This window comes from Leptosomus discolor, chromosome 11 (genome assembly GCF_034619465.1).
Source record: "Leptosomus discolor isolate bLepDis1 chromosome 11, bLepDis1.hap2, whole genome shotgun sequence".
NCBI lineage: Eukaryota > Metazoa > Chordata > Aves > Leptosomiformes > Leptosomidae > Leptosomus > Leptosomus discolor.
In genome coordinates this window covers 9,273,443-9,296,581 of record NC_141401.1, presented here as the reverse complement: position 1 = coordinate 9,296,581, position 23,139 = coordinate 9,273,443, and the positions used below count along the sequence as shown (strand labels likewise).

General features: G+C 57.9%; 3 protein-coding genes across 7 annotated transcripts; 2 read left to right on the top strand and 1 right to left on the bottom strand.

Annotated features, from left to right (window-relative positions):
- Window positions 1–649: 649 nt before the first annotated feature.
- On the top strand, window positions 650–5,778 carry PLIN1 (perilipin 1). Its single transcript, XM_009959051.2, has 8 exons — window positions 650–694; window positions 2,071–2,269; window positions 2,418–2,500; window positions 2,623–2,875; window positions 3,066–3,265; window positions 3,810–3,962; window positions 4,638–4,871; window positions 5,385–5,778. Exons 1-8 carry the CDS (start codon window positions 650–652, stop codon window positions 5,754–5,756), a joined length of 1,539 nt encoding a protein of 512 aa, XP_009957353.1. The 3' UTR covers window positions 5,757–5,778.
- Window positions 5,779–7,664: 1,886 nt separating this feature from the next.
- LOC104352664 (ras-related and estrogen-regulated growth inhibitor-like protein A) lies at window positions 7,665–9,828 on the bottom strand. The gene is made up of 4 exons (XM_009959050.1): window positions 9,690–9,828; window positions 9,191–9,244; window positions 8,668–8,744; window positions 7,665–8,090 (listed from the first exon to the last, which is right to left on the bottom strand). Exons 1-4 carry the CDS (start codon window positions 9,826–9,828, stop codon window positions 7,665–7,667), a joined length of 696 nt encoding a protein of 231 aa, XP_009957352.1.
- A 1,408-nt stretch (window positions 9,829–11,236) lies between these two features.
- On the top strand, window positions 11,237–21,993 carry KIF7 (kinesin family member 7). 5 transcript variants are annotated; one of them, XM_086471380.1, is made up of 19 exons: window positions 11,237–11,540; window positions 12,713–12,913; window positions 13,172–13,583; window positions 14,340–14,871; window positions 15,184–15,321; window positions 15,466–15,705; window positions 15,981–15,994; window positions 16,221–16,406; window positions 16,689–16,795; window positions 17,114–17,269; window positions 17,603–17,805; window positions 17,922–18,119; window positions 18,385–18,510; window positions 18,998–19,174; window positions 19,474–19,689; window positions 19,897–20,103; window positions 20,495–20,693; window positions 20,786–20,935; window positions 21,152–21,993. In XM_086471380.1, exons 1-19 carry the CDS (start codon window positions 11,237–11,239, stop codon window positions 21,538–21,540), a joined length of 4,155 nt encoding a protein of 1,384 aa, XP_086327506.1. In that variant the 3' UTR covers window positions 21,541–21,993. The 5 variants fall into 5 exon arrangements, with proteins under 5 accessions (XP_086327506.1, XP_086327504.1, XP_086327503.1 ...); XM_086471378.1 differs by lacking the exon at window positions 15,981–15,994 and having other exon boundaries at window positions 15,466–15,694; window positions 16,205–16,406; XM_086471377.1 differs by lacking the exon at window positions 15,981–15,994 and having other exon boundaries at window positions 15,466–15,706; window positions 16,217–16,406.
- The last annotated feature ends 1,146 nt before the right edge of the window (window positions 21,994–23,139 follow it).

The window sequence follows — 23,139 nt, the reverse complement described above, 5'->3', positions numbered from 1 at the left end:
CCTGAATTTCATCTGCTGCTAAGAAAAGGGAGTCTGTGCCAGGGCTGGGAGCTGGAGTTGTGCTCTTGGCTGTCACCCAGGTGGGAGCAGTGGAGGCGGGTGTTTTGCGGCGGGTTTGCTCCCCACATCGAGCTGGGGCTGCGCAGGGACGGGCGCTGGCATTGCAAGCGGCAGAGCTGCGGGGCAGATGTGTGGGAGGGGGATGCTGACCACAGCCGGGCAGCTCACCGCATCCCTGCCTGCAGCTCCTCTCTGCTCCTGTCCTGCCGCCTTACCCCTTCTCAGCCTGCAGCTCTCAGCCTGGCCCTCATGCACATCTGTTAGCACCCTGGTTGCTCTGAGTTTGCTTCACAGCTCTGCCAGTGCCCTTTATCCTGCCTTCTACTGCAGCTCCTCCAAACGAGATGCCTCTCAACTAATTTTTTGCATCTTTGGCTGTTGAGACACACTAGCAAGGGAGGGCTGTGAGGAGTCATTGGTTTTACAGCTTAACTGGTAAAAAGTCAAGCATTAGGCAATGCCACATCCACTGCACCCACGGGAGTTGTGTGTCTCAGCCCAGGAGTGAGTAGGGGGAGCCTGAGCTCAGCCCTGCCTTCGCAGCGGGGTCTGTGGCTCCCAACTTTGCTTTGCAGGTGGATGCATCGCGATGACGGCAAAGAAGGGTCAGACTCTGCAGAATGGAAGTGCCAAGGTGGGTGCGGGAAGAGGGAGAGAGGGGAGGGCAGGGGTGTGCCAAGGGCGCCGGGTAGCATGTACCAACTCTGCCGGATGAATGCAAGTCACATCTCGTGCTATCCCACATGTCCCCCTGTTATCTTTATAGGGATCTTTACCTGCAATAATACAGAGCATCATCAAAGGGAAAGGTTAAAACCTTTCGGTTGCTTGAAATTCAGCAGTTCAGAATCAAGAAAGTTAACCGTGCGCCGACGCGAGCCCTCAGTGATACCTGCTGGCAGACCCTGTCCTTTATCTGTGTCCCCACTGTGGACCCCAGCAGTCATGCTGCTGTGGATGCAGCACTGCTCTGAACAGCTAGAGCCCCTGGGGTTGCCGAACTGCAGGATTTGTGAGAGGGCTGGCTCCGCAGCAAGTCAAAATTAGCACAATATAGCACAAAACAATATAGTTTTTCTCAAACATGCAGATTGACAGTCCAGTTGTGGTCACAAGTGGGACGTGAATCCGGACGCGGCCTCTTGCCCGCTGGTGATCAAGGGAAAGCTCAGCTTTTTCTTCTGCTCTGTCCTGTGTAACCCAGAGGGCTCTTGCCTCATGGCTGCTGTGATAAGCCAACGTTCACCTCGGTCCTCCCTCAGGGCTGCAACGTCTCTCTCGATTGTCTCACCTCACCAGGTGGGCACTGGGCGAGAGCAGGAGCAGAGGGCTGGTGCTGCAGGTTTACCCTGCTCACCCAGCTTTGAGGGACCTACCTCCAGCCATGCTCTGGCACTGGCAGCACACACAGGTGTGGGCTGTGCTGGTTTGTACTGGCATCCCACGGTGCCCGTGCTAGCAGGGGGTGGGGCCATGGTGCCTTGCTGCCTCGGAGAGCTCTGGTGCTCTCTTCTTACAGCAATGGCTCCTACCAAAGCCCGGTGTGCCCTCCGGGACAGACCTGTTCCTCTCCCCTTCTCCTTTTTGAGGTCCGTATCCCTTACTTGTCACAGTGGTGACAAGACAGGACAGAGGTGCCACATAGGCACCAGTCTTTGCTGGTCCAAGAACAGGAGCAAGGGCTGGGTCAGATGGAAGAAGCAGCAAAGCAGGGTGGAAAGCCAGAGGGACCACCTGGACAGTCGGGCTTGGGAGGCAGTGGGGACCATCACCCCTCCAACACTGCCTGTGGTGTCCCTGCTCCTTCGGCAGCGGCAGCCTGCTTGTCCATGGCCGTGTCGTACACAACGTAGCTGGGAGACCCTCAGTAGGGTTTGAGAAATGCCCTCCTCCTCCAGCGTGAGCTGAGGTTCTCTGTGGTCACTGCCACACACCAAACGCCACTGGGGTGTGGACGATGGGGCGTTCCTGAGGGAAGGGCTGTAACTGATGCCCATCTGCCACACGCAGGAGAACGTGCTGCAGAGGGTCCTGCAGCTGCCGGTGGTGAGCTCGACCTGCGAAAGCCTCCAGCGGACCTACATCAGCACCAAGGAGGCCCACCCGCTCATGGCCTCCGTGTGTGAGGTCTACGAGCGGGGCGTGCAGGGTGCCGGTGCTTTGGCCATGTGGAGTGTGGAGCCCGTGGTGCGCAGGCTGGAGCCCCAGTGTGAGTCCATCCACCGGGGCGGGGGGGGACATGCCAGGGGGGAGCCCACCAGAGCCTCCCTTGGCGGGACAGAGCTGGCACTAGCACATGCCTAGCACAGCCCAGGAGCTTTTCTTACCAACTCACCACGTGCTTTTGCCCAAGGCAGTCACTGTGGCTAACAACCTGGCTTGCCGGGGCTTGGACCACCTGGAGGAGAAGATCCCTGCGCTCCAGTATCCTGTCGACAAGGTAAGCCACAGGCAGAGCAGTCTGGGATCCCCCGGCCCCTCTGCAGAGCCCTGTGGTCCCTCCAGCCATTTCATGCCATCCCAAGCACACAGCAGGGCTGTTCTCCATCTCTCCACCTGTAGCTTGCATCTGAACTGAAGGACACCATCTCCTCCCCCCTCCAAAGTGCTAAAAGCACCATTGGCAACTCCGTGGATAAGATCATGGAGCTGGCAGCAGAGGGCTACGAGGCCACCAAGAGCACGGTGGAAACAACGGCAAGGTACACGAGGAGGAACTCGGTGAGCCAGATGGCAGCCGCGGGGGTCGACACAGCCCTGGGAGGGCTGGAGAAGCTGATGGAGTACCTGCTGCCTGAGGAGGACGAAGAAGCAGGTAGTCCTGATGCCCAAATCCCCTCTGAGGGTGGCTGGCAAGGGCTGGCTGTACATGGGGTGGCACCTCGCTTGTGGGGTGCACGTGGCAGGAGGAAGCCCCTGGATTTTGGTGTAGGGCTGCCTAGGAGTGTTGTGCCACCAGGACATACACCCCCACCGCTCTTCTGCCTGTGCTCTTCTGCCTTTAGATCAGAAGCCCAAAGAGACACGTGCATCAGCAGCAAAGGTCTCCCAGCAGCAGACCAGTGCTCCCAGTGCTCCCAGCACCCTGAGCCGGATCGGCGCCTTGGTTAGCACTGCCTCCCACCGCGCTTACCAGCAAACCACCCAAAGCCTCCAGCGTGCCAAAGCCAAAGGGCAGGAGCTGGCTACCTGGATCCCCATCCTGGTGAGTGCCAAAACCCACCTGCCAGGCTCCTGCTCCCCCATACCCTATTTTGGGCTGATTCTGCTTTCGGATGAGATGTTTCAGGATCCTTAGAGTATGCCCAAGAGCAGAGTGTGGGCACTGCTCTTCCCCTCGCTCAGCCAGACGAAATGGGGCCAGCGGTTCCCGCAGGACATTCACACAAAACCCTATACACCATGTTAGTGGGACAAGTTATTTTTAGCTGGCTCCCAATGTATATTGTTGATTTATGGCCTTGCCATAACATCCTTCCTAAAGCAAAAAGCCCCTGCAGAGGCCAAGAGAGGATGGGGAGGAGACGCCTCTCCTCTCCCACCCAGCGCTGTGGTGGGAACCCCTTCCCTGGCCTGTGCCAAAATCCCAGAGCACCCGGCTGCCCTCAGGATTTCTTCCCACGTGCATAAGTGAAGGCCTCTGCTCCCTGCGCACCCCAGGGCCCCCGCAAAATCCTCAGGCTAAGCGGGATGGGGTGGATGGGACCTGCCATCTGCCTCAAAGTGGTGGCTTTTTGCTCCTCTTCTAGGGCAGCCTGGCCAAGCCAAGCGTCCCCGAGGCACCACAGGTCCACAGTGATGGGCAGGGCACCACGGCTGGCTGGCTGAGCCGGCGGCAGAGCAAGGTGCCAGAGCAGAAGCAGGAGAAGCCGGGGAAGAAAGACAACCACCCTACCAAGGAGGTATGAAGAAAAGGGGGGCAGCAAGCTGGGGGCACCCCGAAGCATCCTCCTGCCCACAGACCATGCCAGCATGGGGGATGTTCCCCCATACCCTTGGGGACCAGGCCCCCATCCCTGCTGAACCCTGAACTGCAGCTTGGAGGAGGCGAGGTGGGGTTGGGAGGGGGGCAGCCCCAGCAGCCCCCTTCCCTGACTCCCCAGAGCCGGGGGCTGGAGGCAGCCTGCCTTGTATATTCAAGATTCCTTTGCTGCTGTGGGGTGTCAGCACCAAGCTCCCTACCGAGCCCTTGAACACCCCCAAAAAATCCCCTCCCATGGTCCCAGCAGCAAGGAGTGGTGTGAGCCAGCAGGGCCAGGAACAGTCCCCAGCGGTGGCTCTGCTGGGACGTGGGGACGGGAAGCAGCAGGTCGGGGTCACTGCCCTTCGCCTCTGCCTGCAGCGGAAGCGCAGCCTGGGGCAGAGGGTCCCCGGGGGCCTGGGAGCTGGGGGAGCTGGAGGCGGGGGGACAGGGAGCGACCCTGGTGCAAAGGGCTGCGGTGGCTTTTGCAAAGCAGCGAGTGGAAAGCACTCAGGCTTTGAGCTGCAGAGGGGATGGGGAGCCCAGGGACACCCCTGTCCTGCCCGGAGGGGCTGGCGGGGCCGGGGCAAGTGGCTGAGCTGGTTTCTCTCAGCAGGCAGGGGACGAGCCCGGGCTGGTGGGCAGCGTGGCACACAACCTGCAAACCGCCTGCGCCTCCGGCATCTCCAGCGTGAAGAAGGTCCCAGCTGTGGCCTGGGACGCAGCGGAGGGGTTGATCCTCTTCACGCCCCGCAGGCTGTCCAAGGCCATGGAGACGGTGGATGCTCTTGGGGGGACCCTCGTCAGTGCCCCCAAGCATCTGCTGGGCACCCTGTACAGCTACGTGCCGGTGAGTTTGTCCTCAGGCAGGTCCCGTCCATCTCCCTCAAACCCCATTTTGCCCAACTCCTCCCATTAGCACCCCATAGCTCCAGACAGTGCCAGGAGACACCAGAGCAGGGACGTGGGGTGCTGTCGGGCTACCTCAGTCCCACCCTCCTCCTGAGTATCCCCCAAGCTGTGACAGCGAGTCCCCCCCATAGAGCCAGCAAGTTGGCCAGTGGTGGCACCTTCACACGGTCCATGCCCAAGCCAGGGTGTGACCACAAAGTCCTGGGAAGGTGAAAGTTCAAGCTGAGTCCATGTCCCCTCTCCTTTCTCCCACCCTGCTGCTCCCCTGGAACCATCTCTCCACCCTGAGTGCCCAGGGGCTGCAGCCACCCACTCCCCTCCGCTGGGGACCCCTCTGGGGGAAAACTGGCTTGTCCTGAGCTGCCCCTAATTTCGGGCAGGCTGCATAGCACAGGGAGAGCAGGGCTGGCAGGTGGGTACAGCCTAGCCGGGTGCTCACCCCATTTCTCAGCTCCGCAGGCAGTCGGCGAAGGAAGAGGAGGCAGCTGGGGGCAGCAAGCCTGGCCCGGAGAAGGAGCAGAAGGAAGAGGATGCCAAGCCTGACAGCCCTTCCACTGAGGAGAAATCCCAGCTGCGGGGTGACTGGCGGGTGTACCGTGGCCATCACCCCCTCTCCTTCCTGGGGCTCGAGGACCCCCTCTTCCTGCGGCACAATCTCCACCGCAGCCCTGCCTTCGAGCCCGAGTGCCCTCTCCCACGGAAATCCGCCTTCGCCCCCTACAACAGGCGGGTGAGCGAGGGCTCCTACCGCTTCAGCCCCGAGGCCATGTACAGCCGGGCTTACTACACCAACCTGTACAATCCTGCCTTCAAGAAGGACTGAGCCGGTAGGGAGGACAAGCACATGCCAGCCCCCCTTTAATCCCCGCCCCCCCAGCACGCTTTGCCTGGGCCCCCGCCAGCCGCCCGCACACACCCCTGTACCGGGACAGGAGCTTGAAGTGGTTGACATGCCATGGGATGGCTTCTTCTGGAGTGCATTGGGGCCAGGATGGGGGAATAAAGGCAGACAAAAGCCCTGTTGGTGGAAGGAGAAGGTAGGGGGAGGTGGGACCAGAGGGGACCAGAGAGGAAAGGAGATGTGGAAAAAGCAGCGAGACTAGAAAAGAGAAAAAGGGACCACCCACGCCTGGCACTGGGCTACCCTGGTCCCTGTTGAGCAGATAGAATGGATTTAAATGAGTTAAGAACAGCACTGAGACAGAGCAGGGAGGACAGCCAAGCATCAAACATCACCACAGCAAGCCTGGTTCCCCATCCTTCCTCCTTCCATCTGCCCTCACAGGGCCTGTCCCTGGCCACAGATTGCTCTTCCATGGAGGAGCTCAAGGTCCCCACCGACCAGCAGGATTCATGAGTTGGAAAGCCCTGTCACTCCCAGCTGACAGTGGGATGGATGGTGGGGTCAGGAAGAAGACAGGTGAGAATAGGTGGAGCTCCTGGAGCCCCCCTCTCCCCCAGGACCGCCTGGCTTCCCACAACATCTTGCTGTATCCGCTGCAATAATAAACCTCCCCGACCTGCCGCTCACCCCGCCTGCTTGGCTGCTTTACAAAAGAGAGCCACCAAAACGAGGGAGCACAGTGGGGCCAAACACCCAACCCAGGGCTGAGGGAGGGGGTACGGGAAACTCATCCTCAGGTCCCTCCCGCAGGGACGGTGGGTGCTCATGCCCAGCACAGTACGTGTCTCTTCCCATGCCCCGAGTACAAATTCACAGCCCCGAGGAGCCTGGGGCTTCCTGCCAAAGACGATTTATTGCATTTCCACAAGAACATAGCAGAGAAATCAGTGTCAGTACCGCACACACAAACCCTCTTCCAACACGCTGTTTTCCCAGGCACATGAGGGGAAGGGTTTGGGGAGAGGCAGGGAAAAACCTCCCAGCAGCAGAAGGGTTCATCCATGAGCCCGGAGACCCCTTTCCCCACCTCCTTTCCTCCCCAGGGACAGGCAGCCTTACAGAAGGAGCAGCTTGGGAAGGCACACGGTGCGATCCCCATCCTGGGAATGAGCCACACGCCTGGTTTTTCCCAGGCACAGCCCGTAGGGCGCTTGCACGAGGGAAATGGCTGCGATCCCTGAAAGGCTGTGGGAGAGAGGACCATGAGCAGGACGGGTTCAAAAGCAAAGCAGGTGGGATAGGAGGCATCACTCTCACTGAGGTCCTCTGGGGTCAGCCAGTGCCGCAGGCTCTGGGACACTCTGACACAGTGATGCATATATGGGAACTCCCAGTGGCTCCCGAGCAGAGAAAACCCCACCTTGGCAGCTCATGGGTGCTCCAGGGTTACCAGAGAGGACCCTGATGAGCGTTAAACAGGAATAAGGACCCCAGGGTAGAAGTGAGGGGACAAGGAGCTGGATCGCCATGAAGAAGTGGTGTGTCCTCCCTGCTCACCAACAGCCCAGGCAGCTCCTGCCAAAGGAGCTGGGGATGATGCTGCCTGGAGCTGTGACAAAATCACCTGGTGGCTTCCAGTGTTGGAGGATGGAAGAAGAAAGAAGGAGGCACCTAAAATGCTGGTAGAGCAAAGAGTAGAGACTCTGCCCCATCACGGAACCAAGAGGAAGGCACTATAGTCCTTGGCTGCACTGGCTGTGTACTGGCAGGACACTCAGACCCCAACATTAGGAGGACAGCAAGGAACCCGTCATACTTACGGAAACACACACACCATCTCATGGTCCAGCTGGGCAGCACAGAGAGAAGCAACCCCCACGTGGTAGCTCAGAGGGAGTCTGTTCGCTTACGGGCAAACACAGCCGACATGGTCTTGACAATGCCACGGATCCCCGTACCTTTTTTCAGTGCCAGTTTGGTGTCAGGGATGCGCTCGGCCAGTCCGTGGAAGACCATGAGGGCCCCATGATAAGCCTCGGCTGCAGAGACCTCGTAGAAACCACAGTCTAAAGAGAGGGCCAGGAGCCGACCCTCCTCGCTGGACACCACCCGTTGGTGGTGCAGGTCCCGTTTGTTGCCCACAATGACAATGGGCACCTTCTCCTGGCTCTGCCCCTCCTTGGCCGCCTTGATGAACTGGATTTTGAGAGGCAGGATGTTGAAGCTGGCACGGTCACAGATGCTGTAGACCAGGACAAAGCTGTCTGCCCACTGGATTCGCTTCTCCTCCGAGGAGCCCTCCTCTGCCTGCTCCTGGGGAAAGAGAAAAGGAAGGGCTTTTTTAATCTGGCTCTCTCCCTCCACGCCTACCTGCAACACAGGGTGCCGCAATCCTGAGCCCGTTGGGACAGGGATGGCTAGCAAGCAGCAAAAGGGTAGAGAGAAAAAGGAGGAACTCTGAGTACTCTGAGGAAGGCAGAGCAGCACCTGGCAGATCTCACGAAGGGGACACAATTTGGGCTTCAGCAGCACTGTCCTCACCTTGTCACCCAGCTGCCAAGCACTGCAGGTGCAGGTGTAACAGCATGGGGACCTCAGAGCGGCACTTCCACTTCGTTAGCACAGTGCTGCACTCAGTCTGGGCTGGTAATATTAGTGCTTCAGCTCCAAGGTCCTCAGCCAGAGGACCATGGCCTATGGGGACTACTGCTACCCTGCCAGCAACGCTGCTGCCTGTGCTCTGCAGGCAAGAAGTGTTCGGCCGCCCACAAACCATCTGATGTGAGAGCTTTGCTCAGCTGGAGCTCCCGGCCTGTGGTTCCCCATTGGAAACTTTTAGTAGAGGGGGTTTTTTATCCCTGGGGTGAAAACAGGAGCAGAGCCCTCTCACCTGGGAATTGGGGACATCCCAGATGTGGAAGAGAATCTCTCGACCATCCACGGTCATGTTGTGGCTGTAGATGAATTCTGCCAAAAAAAAAAAAGTAATCATTATCTTCATGGACCCAAGAGACAGTCCCCTCAACCCAGGTCTTCTCTTGCTGGGGACAAGCCTGTCACATCCACCCTGGGAGACCGTACTCCACAAGGCAAGGTCCAGGAGCTCTTCTCACAGCAACAACCACAGGGAGCATGGTGGCCTTCACAGCTGTGACTGCCCCAGCCTGCCTCCGCCTCAGCGTTCAGTCCAGGCGCACTGGTGCCACCCGCTGTCACTCAGGACCTTTTGCACCCCAGAGAAGCAGTTCTGGAGCAAAGAGATGGGTCACTGTACAAATACAACCATTGAGCCGCCCGGGAGCAGGCAAAGGCTCTGGAGAAAGGCAGGAGAGGATGGGAAGCGATGAAACCCCGTGGGCAGAAGCAGGCTTGCCTCCTGACCCCGGTCCCTAACGCCAGGGCCAGGCACTCACCCATGTCTCCATACTCCCCAATAAAGCGCCGGGTCAGGAAACGCACAGTCAGAGCTGCAGAGGGAAGGATAAGAACCATCAGAATAACCCTAAACCAGAAGGATTTTCCTTTTTAATCCAGAGCAGACTCAGCCACCATCCCCCTGTCAACTCCCACTAGCAGGACCGACCTCTGGTTTCCTCCCAGCCATCAGCAGCTCTTTGAGGTGAGCAGAGTCACAGTGTGAACCACAGCACCAGCAAACTGCAGCTCAGCAGAAAACACCTTCCCCTGTCGCTCACCCGCTGCCTACAAGGTTGTGCTCAGCTTTCCCGCCTCGAATCACGGCTGCACCCGAAAGCTCAGCCCCATCTCACCAGCTTGCTCCACGAGGCTGCTCTCCGCAGCTTGTCCTTCAAATGCTGCTGCAGTTCTCAGCCTTTTTTTGGGGAAGGGGAAACTGGGAACCTGGGAACCTGCCTGGGAATCCCCTGCTCCCAGCTGACGGTCGGTTCTTACCTGATTTCCCCACGTTGTCCGCTCCCATGACAAGGACATTTGCTTCCACCTTCAGGGCGGTGGGGCCAGGCATCTCCATGATGGCCGGGTGGTCGGGGGTGAAGCTGGCACTCCGGCGCAGCGGGAGCCGGAGCCCCATGCCGGGCGCGGCCGCGCCTTGCCGGCTGTCCCAACGGCGTGTGCAACTCCTCTCCGCGCAGCTGAGGAGCCAGCACTTCCCACAGCACCCAGGGGACCAGCGAGGGCCATACCCCTCCCCGCAGCCGCAGGGGCGGTGCAGCGGGAGCTGCAGGCGGCCAGATGAAACACTGTGTTCTTCCTCAGATTATCCAGAACGTAAATCAGAGCCCGGAGCTGGCCCTGCCAGCCCCCAGCGCGGCAGGCGGCCAGGAAGCACCGGCTGTCTGCACCAGCTGCTCTGCAAACTGCATCCCAGGAGGCTGCCCAGGCCTGCACCTCAAGCGTATTGTCCCTTGGCAAGGTCACGTCGTCCCTTGTCCCTTCCCCGTGGCGATCGTGGGAATGCCTGCGAGGAGCGGTGGAGTGTCTCACACGTGGTGGAGCATACCACAAGTGGTGGAGCATTGCGTGAGTGATGGGAGTGTTGTCTCACAAGTTGCACAGTGTATCACAAGTGATAGAACATTGTCTGATGAGTGATGGAGCATCTCACGAGTGGCAGAGTGCTGTTTCACAAGTGCTGTTTCACAAGCGGTGGAGCGTCTCACAAGCGGTGCAGCATTTCACAAGTGATGGAGCATTTCACAAGTGACGGAGCGTTGTCTGACGAGTGATGGAGTATCTCACGAGTGACGGAGCGTTGTCTCACAAGTGACGAGGCATCTCATGAGAGATGGAGTCCCTTGTGAGCGAGGGAGTGTCTCACAAGTGATGGAGCTGTCTGACAAGCAGCAGAGCATCTCACGAGTGGCAGAGAGCTGTTCCACAAGTGCTGTTTCACAAGTAGCGGAGCATCTCACAAGTGGTGGAGCATCTCACAAGTGATGGAGTATCTCATGAGAGACGGAGTCTCTTGTGAGCGAGGGAGTGTCTCACAAGTGACGGAGCATTGTCTGACGAGCAGCAGAGCATCTCACGAGTGGCAGAGAGCTGTTCCACAAGTGGTGCAGCATATCACAAGCGACGGAGCATCTCACAAGTGATGGAGCATCTCATGAACGATGGGAGCGTTGTCTCACGAGTGACGGAGCACCTCTGGACCGACGGAGCGCTGTTTCGCAAGTGTTGGAAGATCCCACCCGTGCTGGAGCATCCCACAAGCGCCGGGGCGTCCCCGGACCTCCCCGCCCCTCGCCCCCCTCCGCCGCCCAGCCTCCGCAGCGCCCCCGCCGCTCCCTCCCGGGCCGCCGCCTTCTCGCCCCGGGCCCGGTGAGCCCCGGCCCGCCGCTCCCCCATCCGAGCCCGGCGGCGGCGGGGCCGCGCTGGCCGCTCCCCCTGCGCGGCGCCGGGCGGGGCCGCCTGACGCCATCGCGGCGCGCCGGGCCGGGCCGGGCCGGGCCCATCCCGCTCCCCCGGGCGGCCCCGCCATGGCGGCGGAGGGGGCGGCGGTGCGGGTGGCGGTGCGGGTGCGGCCGCTGCTGCCCCGGGAGGCGCTGCGGGGGCACCGGCCCTGCCTGCGGGGCGACGCCGCCACCGGTGAGGTGGCGCTGGGCCGCCGCCGCCGCTTCCGTTTCGCCGCCGTGCTGCCCGAGGCGGCGGGGCAGGCGGCCGTCTACCGGGCCTGCGTCCAGCCGCTGCTGCGGGCCTTCTTCCGCGGCTTCAACGCCACCGTCTTCGCCTACGGGCAGACCGGCTCCGGCAAGACCTACACCATCGGGGAGGCCAGCGTCGGTGAGTCCCGCCGTCCCACCGGCACCTCCGCCACCCTCCGCTCTCCCACCAGCCTCCCTCCCTCCCGAGCCACCGGCGCCGCCGTCCCCCCGCAACGCTCCGACCTCGCCCGTGCTGCCGTCCCTACCCAGCTTCGCTCTCTGCACCCGCACCCGCCAACATCACCATCTCGGTCACTTCCAGCGTCGCCGTCCCCACCAGTTCTTCCACCCTGCCCCTCCCAAGTGACCCTGCCAGCCCCCCGCAGCCCAGCCCCACCGACCCATCCCCATCCTGCCCACCCCAGCAGCCTTCCCTCCCCACCGCCCGCGCTGCTGTAACCACCCTGCCGTGGTGGTTTTAAGGCTTCTTTGAGGTCCCGGCGTGCAGGATTTCTCCCGTACCGCTGCAGGGCAAGCGAGAGGACCACGTCTGGTCTGGAGGTGGTGCTGATCTTCCTAGGGCACCGCTGCCTTCAGCTGGCTTGAAGCCATTACCTCTGTCCTGAAATAAGCCCTAAGGAGAAGGAGGTTTGCTGGGGTTAATCCTGTTAGTTTGTTTATGTGAAGGAGAGGCGAAAGAGGAAAACTTTCCCTCCTGTAAGTGCCGGTTTAATGGTATTATGGTATCTTACAGAGGATGTACTGTAAATGTTTCAGCTAGCTTTACTTAATTGCATAGTTTTTAAGCATTAAATTGTTTCCATACTTTCAATCTACCTCTATTTTCTGTTTCCCAGGCTATCGTTGCATCAGATTTGGGTATTGCCCTTTTACACGGCTGTTGGAGACAAAAGCAAAACCATTTAAAATTCAGACAGCAGATACAAGTGGGCTGCAAGCACCAAAAAAACCCCAAAAACCTGCTTGTAGCTGGGAAAGGTTGTGGAGTCGTGCTGGCTTCAAAGGACAGCACGCTGTAGCTGCAGGTGTGGTGTTTGGTACCTGCTGAAACGCTACCGTGCCTTTTCCTTCTTTGAGGAAGGACTGGAAACGAGCAGCGTTGCTCGAATCCAGCACAGCAGTGGGATAGGATTTGCCCCAAGGTCCTATGGCTTAAAAACACTCAGAGGGATGTTTAATCAGGGCTGCGAGGGCTGAGCTGTGGGAGGGTTGTGAGGCTGCTCCTTTCCAGCTGCGGGCAGGCTCCTGGCCCACATGGGCTCCCCGTGACGGTGTGCATCTCTCTGCCAGCTTCCATCAATGAAGATGAGCAGGGCATCATCCCGCGAGCCATGGCCGAGACCTTCAGGCTCATCGATGAGAATGACCTGATTGACTACACAGTCCGAGTGTCCTACCTGGAGGTGTACAAGGAGGAGTTCCGGGACTTGCTGCAGGTGGATACAGCCAGCAAGGACATCCAGATCCGGGAGGACGACAAGGGGAACATCGGTATGTGTGGCTGCGCACAGGCTCCCTTTTCTCCCCACGCCCGAGGCCAGGGTTGGGTTATCTGTCCCTGAAGGCAGAGCTAGGTCTTCTCCCTCCATCCCTCTTCTGCAGCAGATTGCCGTGCTTAGTCCTGTTGGGTGTGGAAAGCCGGTCTGCGTGTGGCACGGCACGGGCAGGGCGATGGCGCCAGGCTGTGCAGAGGAGCTGCGTCCTCGGGCAGCCCGTCCCTCCCGGCCACAGCTCCGGTTGCCGTTGCAGTGCTCTGCGGCGTGAAGGAGTCAGAAGTGGAAGGGCTGGATGAGGTGCTGAGCCTGCTGGAGATGGGGAACACAGCCAAGCACACGGGAGCTACCCACGTCAACAGGCAGTCGAGCCGCTCGCACACCATCTTCACGGTGACCATGGAACAGCGGCGCGGGGCCGGCCGCTTCCCCCTGCACCACCAGCCCCCATCCGTCCCCGCCTCGGGCCAAGTCCTGGTTTCCAAGTTTCACTTTGTGGACCTGGCGGGCTCAGAGCGAATTGTGAAGACAGGAAACACGGGCGAGAGGTTGAAGGAAAGTATCCAGATCAACAGTGGCCTCCTGGCCTTGGGTAACGTCATCAGTGCCTTGGGAGACCCTCGGAGGAAGAGCAGCCACATCCCCTACAGGGACTCCAAAATCACCAGGTACAGTTGGGGCCAGGACCACCACACTCTGCACCTCTCACGGGCTCTTATCCCAGCAGGAGGGAGGTGATGCTTCTCCCTGCCTTTCCCATGCCCAGCCTGCCAGGGGGGTGGCAGAGTCCCCAGGCTGGCCAAGAGGAGCTTGCAGGGCCACTTGTCCCTTCTGCTCTCACACCAGGGCTCTCAGACTGCCTGCTTGATGGGATAGGGCCAGGTGACCCACTGTGCCTCATGGCGGTTTAACAGGTCTGCCCTCTGCGGGGGTTTTCACGTAGGGAAGTTTGAGGAGCAACGAGGCCAGGGTAGAAATGATGGACTAGCTTGTCACAGTGCTGCTGAAGACAAGCCTTGCTTAAGTCATGCTGCCAAAGCTGAGTTGGGGTGTCAGCATGGATTATCCTGCCCCTTCCTGCCTGGCAGTGAATAAAACCCACTTCCAGTAGGCTTGTTTGATGGTCTGCAGTTAGTTTTTAGCTCGAGCAGGTAGCCTGCGCAGTCTCAGCAGGTTCCCATGCCGCATGCACCTCGCAGTCATTGCAGAGCCAAGGAGCACTGGGAATCATTCAGGTGGAAGCTCGCCATGGTGTGAACTGTTATTCCCCTGCTTAGTGATTCTGCCCACTTCGCTAGTGCCAAACTGGGCACAGAGTGAGAATATTGTTTTCCTTGGGCTTAACCTCTGAAAAGGGTTGGAAACCGCCTGGATCTTGTATTATTTTGAATTTCAGCTATTTTAATTGCTGTGCTTTTCCTCAGGATCCTGAAAGACTCTCTGGGAGGGAATGCCCAGACCGTGATGATAGCCTGTGTCAGCCCATCCTCCTCTGACTTCGACGAGAGCCTCAATACGCTGAACTACGCCAGCCGGGCTCAAAACATCCAGAACAAAGCTGTGGTGAACTGCCGCAAGGAGACGGAGCACGTTGAAGAGCTTCACCTGCAGATCAAGAACCTGCAGAAGGCGCTGGAACAGCGGCACCGCTCCGAGACCCGTATCATCAACCGCTCAGCCACCGCCAAACGCTGCGCGCCGGACCCCACGGCTCGGCTGCTGGCGGAGTGCGCCCATTACCGGACCTGCACCGATGCCGCGTACCGGCTGCTGATGGAGCTGCAGGAGGACAGTAACCTGACAGTGGAGCAGATCCTGCGGGTGAAGGAGTGGTTGTGTGCAGTGGAGAGCGAGAGGAGCGAGCTGACCTCGGCCGGGCTGGATAGCGGCATTGAGAGCACCTCCATGGAAGAGCAGAGCCCCGAGGCGCAAGGGTCAAAGCTGGCAAAAGCCCAGGTAACAGTTGGGCTGGTTTAGCTCCGAGGTGGGGTTCATGCGGTGGGCACGGAATGCAGCTGCCTCAGCGCAGCACAGTGGAAGGGTCAGGAGAGGGAGAGGAGAAGCAACCCGGCCAAGAGGCCACATGGAGGCAGAAAGACATGGTCCTCCCAGCAGGCAGGGAGAAGCTGGATTCAGCGGCAGCTGAGAGATACATTTCACAGGAAAAATCTGGGTCTGCGGAGCTGCTCTGCCTTTGCAGAGACCAGTGTGGGAAGGGAAGGACGAAGGTGGGTGCTGATGCTGCCTCTCATCTATTTTGGGGGGCAGGTGAACACCCAGAAGGGATGTGAGTCCATCAAAGACGAGCAGGTGGCCAAACTGCAGAGGCAAGTGGAGCGCCTGGAGGAAGAGAACCGTGATTTCCTGGCTGCCCTGGAGGATGCCATGGAGCAGTATAAGCTGCAGGTATTTCTGGGCTCTGCCCTCTTTATAGGAACCTGCCCCACTCCTCCCCTTCCTTCCTAGGAGAGCACAGCCCAGCTTCAGGTTCCTCTGCAGCAGGTCTGGGATCCACATGGACATAACCACATTTTTCTCCTTGCTTCCTAGAGTGACAAACTGCAGGAGCAGCAGGATAAGATCTCAGAGCTGCATGTGCGCTTGGAGATGGCAATGCCAAACCTGTGTGTGCCAGGACTGCTGGAAGACCTTCACCTGGTGACTGCTGGCCAGAGACCTCACACAGCCCCGCTGGATGCTGCCCCAGCCCATGGGCTCAGCAGGGCTCCCTCGGGGCCCCTTCCCGCCGAGCAGAGTGGAAGAGCCCTTTGCAGGAAGGTGAGGACACAAGTCTGTGCCGTTGAGGAACTGCTGCCTTTTCACCTGGGTGCTCTCCACTCTAGGAACTGCTTTTTTCTCACTGCTGAATGTGAACCTTGTCAGAGGCATAGTCCAGAGGACTGCGCTCAGTGCTCACATCCAGAGTTTCTCCTCACGCCCGAGGCCAGGGTTGGGTTATCTATCCCTGAAGGCAGAGCTAGGTCTTCTCCCTCCATCCCTCTTCTGCAGCAGATTGCCATGCTTAGTCCTGTTGGGTGTGGAAAGCCGGTCTGTGTGTGGCACAGCTCCACCAAAACCAGCCCAGCTTCAAAACTGAGGCTTTTACTTTGATGTTGCAGGCAGGTCCCAGATTTGCTTGGCAGGAGGCAGGCAGCTGGGTCTAGCAACACCCCAGCTCTCCTGAAAATATGCTCAACTCCATTTTGTTGCTTTTCTTTGTATCTAGCAGTGATGCCAGCTGAGACCTGCTTTTTCTGACACCGTCTCTCACACAGCGTGTTTCCTTTCTTTCTGATTCTCTGCCCCTCCTTCCAGGAGGAGGACGTGGCAGGCTGGCACCTGAACCACACTCAGTGCCTGAGTGGCAATCCAGAGGTCAGAGATGCGGTGCTGAGGAGGGAGCTGAGCCAGGACTTGGAGAAGCCATCAGAGCTGTCCTCAGGAGAGGAGGAGGAGGAGTGGGAACAGAAACGTTCCCTGTCCCAGCGCCGGTGAGTTGAGGCTGTCCCAGCACCGTGCAGTGCCTCGGTAGCTGTGTGACGTGGCTGTCCCTCTGCAGCTTAGCTCTCATGTAGGATGTAGAAGCAAATGCTGCTTCTGGGGTCAGTGATTCTGCTGAGACAGCTGCCTGCTCGCTGGGGAGCTAGTGACCATCTTTCCTGACCACAGCTACTGTTTCTATCTCCTTCTGAAGCCTGTGGATCATAAGGGCTCTTACTGGAACAGCTCTGGAAGTGCCCAGAGCAAGCTGATTAATTTGCTGCTCCTTCTAGAAATGGGCTCCAAAGCTGGACCAAGAAAGAGATTTGCAAGTTGAGCGAGGAGCTGAGCCGAGGCAACGTGCACTCAATGCAGGAGGAACAGCTGGAGCCGTCAAAAGGCAAGTGACAACCATAGGTTGTTGGGACAGCCTTCTTCAGGCTGGTGGTACTGCATGGGTGCTGTTGACAGGCAGGCAGCGTGTCCCACCTGGATAAGCCCAGAGAACAAAAATGGAGCAGATGATAGTCTAGCTGCTTTTCTTAAGGAGAAACTTGAACTGCTGGGGTCTGGCAAGAGCTGTGTGTTTTGGGGGAAGCTGTGGCTGACTCGGGGCAGTGCTGTGCCAATTCTTGGCTACAGATCTGCAATCTGATTGACCTTCTGTCACCCAGCTGCTAGGACAGGACCTTCCTTACCCCCAGAATCTGTGTTGCAGAGGTCTGCAGGAGGCAGGAGCCACTGGTCGGTCCCCGGCAGCGCCTGCTAGGGAAGGACTCTGAGTGGAGGCTGGTGCAAGCACAGCAGAAGATCCGAGAGCTGGCGATCAACATCCGCATGAAGGAGGAGCTGATCACAGAGCTCATTAAGACAGGTGCAGAGCTGCTGGTGGGAATAGGCACCCATTCCCCATGAAATCTCCTCCTAGTCACGATGCTTGGTCTCCGCTCCGATCCTCACCTTCCCTCCCTGTATTGCTTGTGCTCAGTCTCTTCTCCTGTAGGCAGCAGAGCCCTGTTTCTCCATCCCTCTGGCTGACTGAGACCCTCCCCATTGGTTTCTCCCATCCCTGGAGTAGCTCAGGGATGGGAAGCATTCAGTCTCTGTAGCCAAAAGTACTTGGAGAGAAAGGAAAGGTCTGTCTTTCGTCAGGATCCTGTCAAGGGAAGGGGGCCTGGAGGTGATGGTGGAGGGGGGTGTGTTGCAGGCAAGGATGCCCAGGCTCTGAACAGGCAGTACTGCCAGAAGATCAGCGAGCTGGAGGAGGAGGCAGAGCAGGTGCGGGCAGAGCTGAACGACAGCCAGAAGCAGCTCCAGGAGCTGGAGGGCAAAGAGCCATGGGACCCCGGGGAGAAGCGCAAGCTGCAGGAGTACCGCACGCGTGTGGCTGCTGCGCAGAGCAAGGCACGGGTGAGTGGGAAGGGCTCTGCCCACCCGGGGAAGCAGACAGGGGCAGAGTTGGGGGCATCTCTGCAAAGGGCATGGGGTAGACGCCGAGCCCAAGGCCAGCTTTCGCCCTCGGGCAGGTTCTGTGCAAGAAGAAGCAGGCGACAGAGAGGCTGGTGTCGCTTTCGGCCCAGAGCGAGAAGCGAGTGCAGGAGCTGGAGAGGAACATCGAGCTGATGCGGCGGCAGCAGGGCCAGCTGCAGCGCCGGCTGCGGGAGGAGAGCGAGCAGAAACGGCGGCTGGAGACGGAGGTGAACAAGCGACAGCACCGAGTCAAGGTAGGAACGGGCAGGAGCCGCTGTGGTGCTGCAGTATGTGCGAGGATGATGATGATGGGCGGGCTCTGCAAAGTGCTGGGCAGGCCAGGTGAGCTCTGATGGGGTCTGTGAACATCTTGAAGAGCATGGAGACAGACAGGATATTTTTTTTTTTTTTAAGAGTATCCAAAATGCTAGCAGAGAACATAACCTGTCCGTCCACCCCTGGCTGTAGGGCAAACAGCTTCCACCCCCTCGATGCTCACGGCTGCTCTTTCCCACGCAGGAATTGGAACTGAAGCACGAGCAGCACCAGAAAATCCTGCGCATCAAAACAGAGGAAATCGCAGCTTTCCAGAGGAAGCGGCGGAGCGGCAGCAATGGCTCCGTGATCAGCCTGGAGCAGCAGCAGGTACAGGCAGAGCAAGCCTGCCTCCTCTTTGCTGTTCGAAGGGGACTGCTTAGCTGACTGCAGGCTGCCGGGGGAGATCTGGAAGCTGGGACCTCAGCTTGAGAACAGGACATAGCCCATCCTGCCTTTGAGCAGGACAGTCCATAATGTCACTTGCATCTAGTAGCAAAGGAGCTAGATCTTGTTTTACCCCCAGGACCAGGATCTCTTGTAAATTCTAGCATTGGTGAAGCAGCTGTGCAATCTTGTCTGTTAGCAGAAGGGTGGTGGGAGGTGTGGCCCCCAAGGACTCCTTGGCAGCTGGGGATTTAGCTTAGCTCTGCCTCTTGGAAGAGCAAAACCAGCGAAGTCGAGGCTATAGAGGGCAGCAGAGATGGAATCAAGATTTGTGCTGATCTCAGCCCCACTGCTCTTTAGTCTAACAGTCCTGGGCTTTGCTACTGCTGTCTGCATGCACACACATGTCCTTTGCCTCTTCTTCCATCAGAAAATCGAGGAACAGAAGAAATGGCTGGACTTGGAGATGGATAAAGTTCTCGAGCAGCGCCGGGCCCTGGATGAGCTAGAAGATGAGCTGAGGAAGCGGGAAGGTATTGTGGCCAAAAAGGAAGCCCTGCTGCAGGAGAAGAATGGCCTGGAGAGCAAACGACTGCGCTCCAGCCAGGTAGGACGAGAGTGTGGCCCCTCAGCCCCTTGCTTGATTTCCAGCAGAGGTGGGAGGCTAGAAGACCTGGGTGCCATCCTGAGTCTGGCTGAGGGCCAGCATGAGGTAGTGTTGAGAAGTAGGCAGGAAATCTGCCTCTACAGAAGAGCCTGCTTGTGCTGTGCCTCTGAGCTAGTTGGTTTGATAGCCCTTGGCTTAGGTGTGCGTGTGGGGTCACTTGGTCTATGGAAGGAGTAAAAAGGGGCCGAGGGCCTGACTTGCTTTTAAGAGCAGATCCCCTTGAGCATCTTCTGCCACAGGCCCTGACAGATGACATAGTGCGTGTGTCCAGCCGCCTGGAGCACCTGGAAAAGGAGCTGACTGAGAAGAGTGGGCAGCTGCGTCACAGCAGTGCCCATGACCAGCAGCAGATCCGCCAGGAGATCAACAGCCTGCGCCAGGAGAAGGACCAGCTGCTCAAGCAGAGGTTGGAGCTCGACAACAAGCTGCGTCAGGGCACCCTGCTGTCCCCAGAGGTACCTCTTCTTGGGCTGGGCAAGAGCATGAGGCAGTAAGAGAAGTAAAGGCCTGAGCACAGGGTCACTAGCAAATGCTCCTCCATGTTCCCAAACTGTGTGTATCCCAACTTCTTGCCGGCACTATTGAGGCGACAAGGGAGGTCAGGGCAGGGTGAAGCAGAGCAAAGCCCTTGCTCCCTAGTAACTGCAGCTCTGCCCTGGCAGGAAGAACGGATCTTGTTCCAGCTGGATGAGGCAATAGAGGCTCTTGATGCAGCCATTGAGTACAAGAATGAGTCCATCACATGCAGGCAGCGAGTCCTGCGGGCCTCGGCCAGCCTGCTGTCCCAGTGCGAGATGAATCTCATGGCCAAGCTCAGCTACCTCTCCTCCTCAGAGACCCGAGCTCTGCTCTGCAAGTACTTTGATAAGGTGAGAGACAACTACCCTTGGTGCTGGTGGGAACTGTAGTATCTGACCAAACTCCTGGTTTCTTCAGTTTCAAGCTTTCTCTCTCCCTCCCTCCTACCATACTTTTGCCCTGTAAAGTCAGGCCACAAAACCACAGCACCATGACCCCCACCTGTCCCAACACCTGGGAGAGGGGCTTAACTAGTCATAGAATGCATGGATTCTTGCAGTGGCTCTGCCACATCAGTGCAGCCACACATTGCTCTTCCCTCCACGAGGCAGCTGTGACATCCCAGAACTACTAACCTTCATACACTGTACCAAAAAACTAACTGTATCAGGCTCAGTGGTGCAGGAAAGCTTCCAGGCTCTGAAAGAGCTGAGATGTTTCTTGCTTTTGGGCCCTGGCCAGGTGGTGACACTGCGAGAAGATCAGCACAGACAGCACATTGCCTTCTCAGAGCTGGAGATGCAGCTGGAGGAGCAGCAGCAGCTGGTATACTGGCTGGAGGCAGCGGTGGAGCGCCAGCGCCTGGAGATGGACCGTCAGCTCACCCTGCAGCAGAAGGAGCACGAGCAGAACATGCAGTTACTGCTCCAGCAGAGCCGCGGTAACCACCCAGCTCCTCAGACGGGCAGCAGTGGCGCTGCTTTCACCTTTCACCGGGCTTGCAGCCTGAAATGGCCTTGTTTTTTCTTGTAGAGCACATGGATGAGGGGCTGGCCAGCAGCAAGCTGCAGTATGAGGCAAGGATTCAGGTGCTGGAAAAGGAGCTGAGCCGTTACATGTGGGCAAACCAGGAGCTGAACCAGAGGCTGAGTAACATGAACCTCCATCCTGGACAGACCAAAGGTGAGAGGAAACCCAGGCTGGGGCTTTTGCTGTTCCTGCCAGGTTAAAAGGAAGGGAGTTTAAATTCCTTTCCTTGGCAGCAAGAGCTTGGAGCAGAAGTCAGGAGTGCGGCTGCAGGTCATTGCTGGCCTGGAGTAAGTGCTCTACAGGCACTGATTTTGATGAGAAAAGTAGAGATCCTGGTATTCAACTCATTGTACCCCCAACCTTTCCCAGCAGCGATGGAGAGAAGCATTCACGGGGCTGGGGACAGAGCTCCCCCTGCGCTTGGGACCTGCGAGGAATCCACCCTGGGGGAACAGCCCTCGGTCGCTGAAGAAAGCCCTCGGGTCAGGGACGAGAGCAGGGACCTGGTGCACGCCCCTTTGCCATCGACGTGGAGGCGTTCCTCCCTGCCCAACGACAGCCCCGGCGACCTCCGGCAGAGGGACGCCGCTGAGCACTTGCCGAGGGCAGGGCTGGCAGGGCAGCCCCCCGAGGTGCACCCACCCCGGAGCCTCGCTCCTGCCTCCAAGCCCCGCTGGGAGCTGCGCAGAGCCAGCCTGCACGCGACCCCAGTGCCTTACCACCCCGCAATGATCGACGTGAGGAAAAACCCGCTCTAGACACAGGCTTCACACTTCCTGGCACAGGGCAGGGAGGAGCAGGTACTGCTGATGGGAGCTTAAGAGCCTTCCTGCCCCACAAGCCAGCCTGGCTACAAACCTGTTACCTTTCAGAGGCCTGGGGAAGAAAAAGACATGACTTTTCATAAGGGAACTAAGCACCAGCCTGCATTCCCCATGTTGCTGCCAGTCTGGACAACACTAACTGGTCACCTTTCCTCCTGCCCCCTCAGCAGCTTCAACACTGGGAGATACCTTCCACCCTGGCCTCTAACACTAAAAACTTGTTTACCATTTGAAAACCTCTGCTGTGGGGCTTGCTCAGCCCTAGCAGCCTCAGAGGGAGGTGCTCTGCAGTCCTGCAGAACTTGTACATAGATTTTTGTAGTAACTTTGGTTTTTTACATTTCTACTGTAACTTTTCTAATAAAGCGGAGTGAGTTTTATGAAGCAGTCACTTGTCAGAAGCTCCAGTGATCATTTACTCTGGGTATATAGGAAAGGAGTTCTAGTTAAACTTCTCTGCATGGCAACTCAGCTGCTGTCACAGTGTTGCCTTAATGTTTAAGTACCTGCTTTGTAAGTAAGTGCTCAGTCAGAGCTGGTAGGCTTCCTACATTGAGTTGCTGCAGGAAAAGCATCTCCAGACAGCAGCAGAATTGTCTGAAGCATCCAGGATAAAAGCAACCCTGGTTCAGTGCCACTTTCTGCTCTAGCCTATAAGCTGCTTTAAGCAGCATTTCCTTACTCTTAGGAAAACCTCCGGTCTGGGTGTACAGGAGATTAAATACAACCCTGCAACTTAACACTGACACCATCCACCTCCGGAAAGGGCACATAAGTTTGACTGTGTCAGAGCAAGACATGAAAGCCCAGGTACCCACTTTTAAAAAGGGCAAGGGGGGAAAAAAAACAGCAGCTTGGCTACCTGCCCCCAAAAAGCAAGCCACTGCTTCAGCCTGAAATCACAAGGAGCACAGCTACCACAACCACCATTTGAGGAGTAACACACCAAGTTAAAAGCCAGCATCTGAAGTAGGAACCACCTGATCTTACTCCTACATATTTGATCTTCCCTGTAGGGGTATGGCTTTGAGGGGGGAGATTACTGAGAACTCTTGTGTGGCTGAGCTGCACAAGACACAAGTTCAGAGTCTTTATTTTCTGCTGTTAAAGATCTTTGGCAGAGAAAAGAAGAATCCATCCTACTTGGAAGTAAGTAGTAGTCTGGGAGCTCCATGCTTGTGTATCAATCCACATCCTTGAAGCCGATGGACCTCTCCCACAAGCAAAATAATCACCGATAAGCCAACTATTCCTCCACTCTTGGCAAACAGTCAGCTTTCCTGCACTAAAATTTGTTTGCAGGAAACAAATTCCATTCAATACCATCTAGCCCCTCAAAGCTGCATAACAAACTTCTGCATTGTCATGCCTAGTTTTAGGATGACCTCACACTATCTTCACAGCTCTCCGCTTCCTGTGCATTCACTAGACACAGTGGGGTGACTTCCCCGATACCCTGCTGTGCACAGATTGCCATCCTAAAGGAAAAACAGCCCTTCCAAGATCATGCACAATTTTAGCCCCTTGTCAGCT

Coding starts and splice junctions, on each gene's coding strand:
- LOC104352664 (XM_009959050.1), bottom strand. CDS start 9,828: ATGGGGCTCCGGCTCCCGCTGCGCCGGAGTGCCAGCTTCACCCCCGAC. Junction 9,245..9,689: donor GGACAACGTGGGGAAATCAG/GTAAGAACCGAC, acceptor TTCCCTCTGCAG/CTCTGACTGTGCGTTTCCTG. Junction 8,091..8,667: donor GGGATGTCCCCAATTCCCAG/GTGAGAGGGCTC, acceptor CTCTTTCCCCAG/GAGCAGGCAGAGGAGGGCTC.
- PLIN1 (XM_009959051.2), top strand. CDS start 650: ATGACGGCAAAGAAGGGTCAGACTCTGCAGAATGGAAGTGCCAAG. Junction 695..2,070: donor TGCAGAATGGAAGTGCCAAG/GTGGGTGCGGGA, acceptor TGCCACACGCAG/GAGAACGTGCTGCAGAGGGT. Junction 2,501..2,622: donor TCCAGTATCCTGTCGACAAG/GTAAGCCACAGG, acceptor CTCCACCTGTAG/CTTGCATCTGAACTGAAGGA.
- KIF7 (XM_086471380.1), top strand. CDS start 11,237: ATGGCGGCGGAGGGGGCGGCGGTGCGGGTGGCGGTGCGGGTGCGGCCG. Junction 16,407..16,688: donor CGTTCCCTGTCCCAGCGCCG/GTGAGTTGAGGC, acceptor TGCTCCTTCTAG/AAATGGGCTCCAAAGCTGGA. Junction 18,511..18,997: donor TCAGCCTGGAGCAGCAGCAG/GTACAGGCAGAG, acceptor TTCTTCCATCAG/AAAATCGAGGAACAGAAGAA.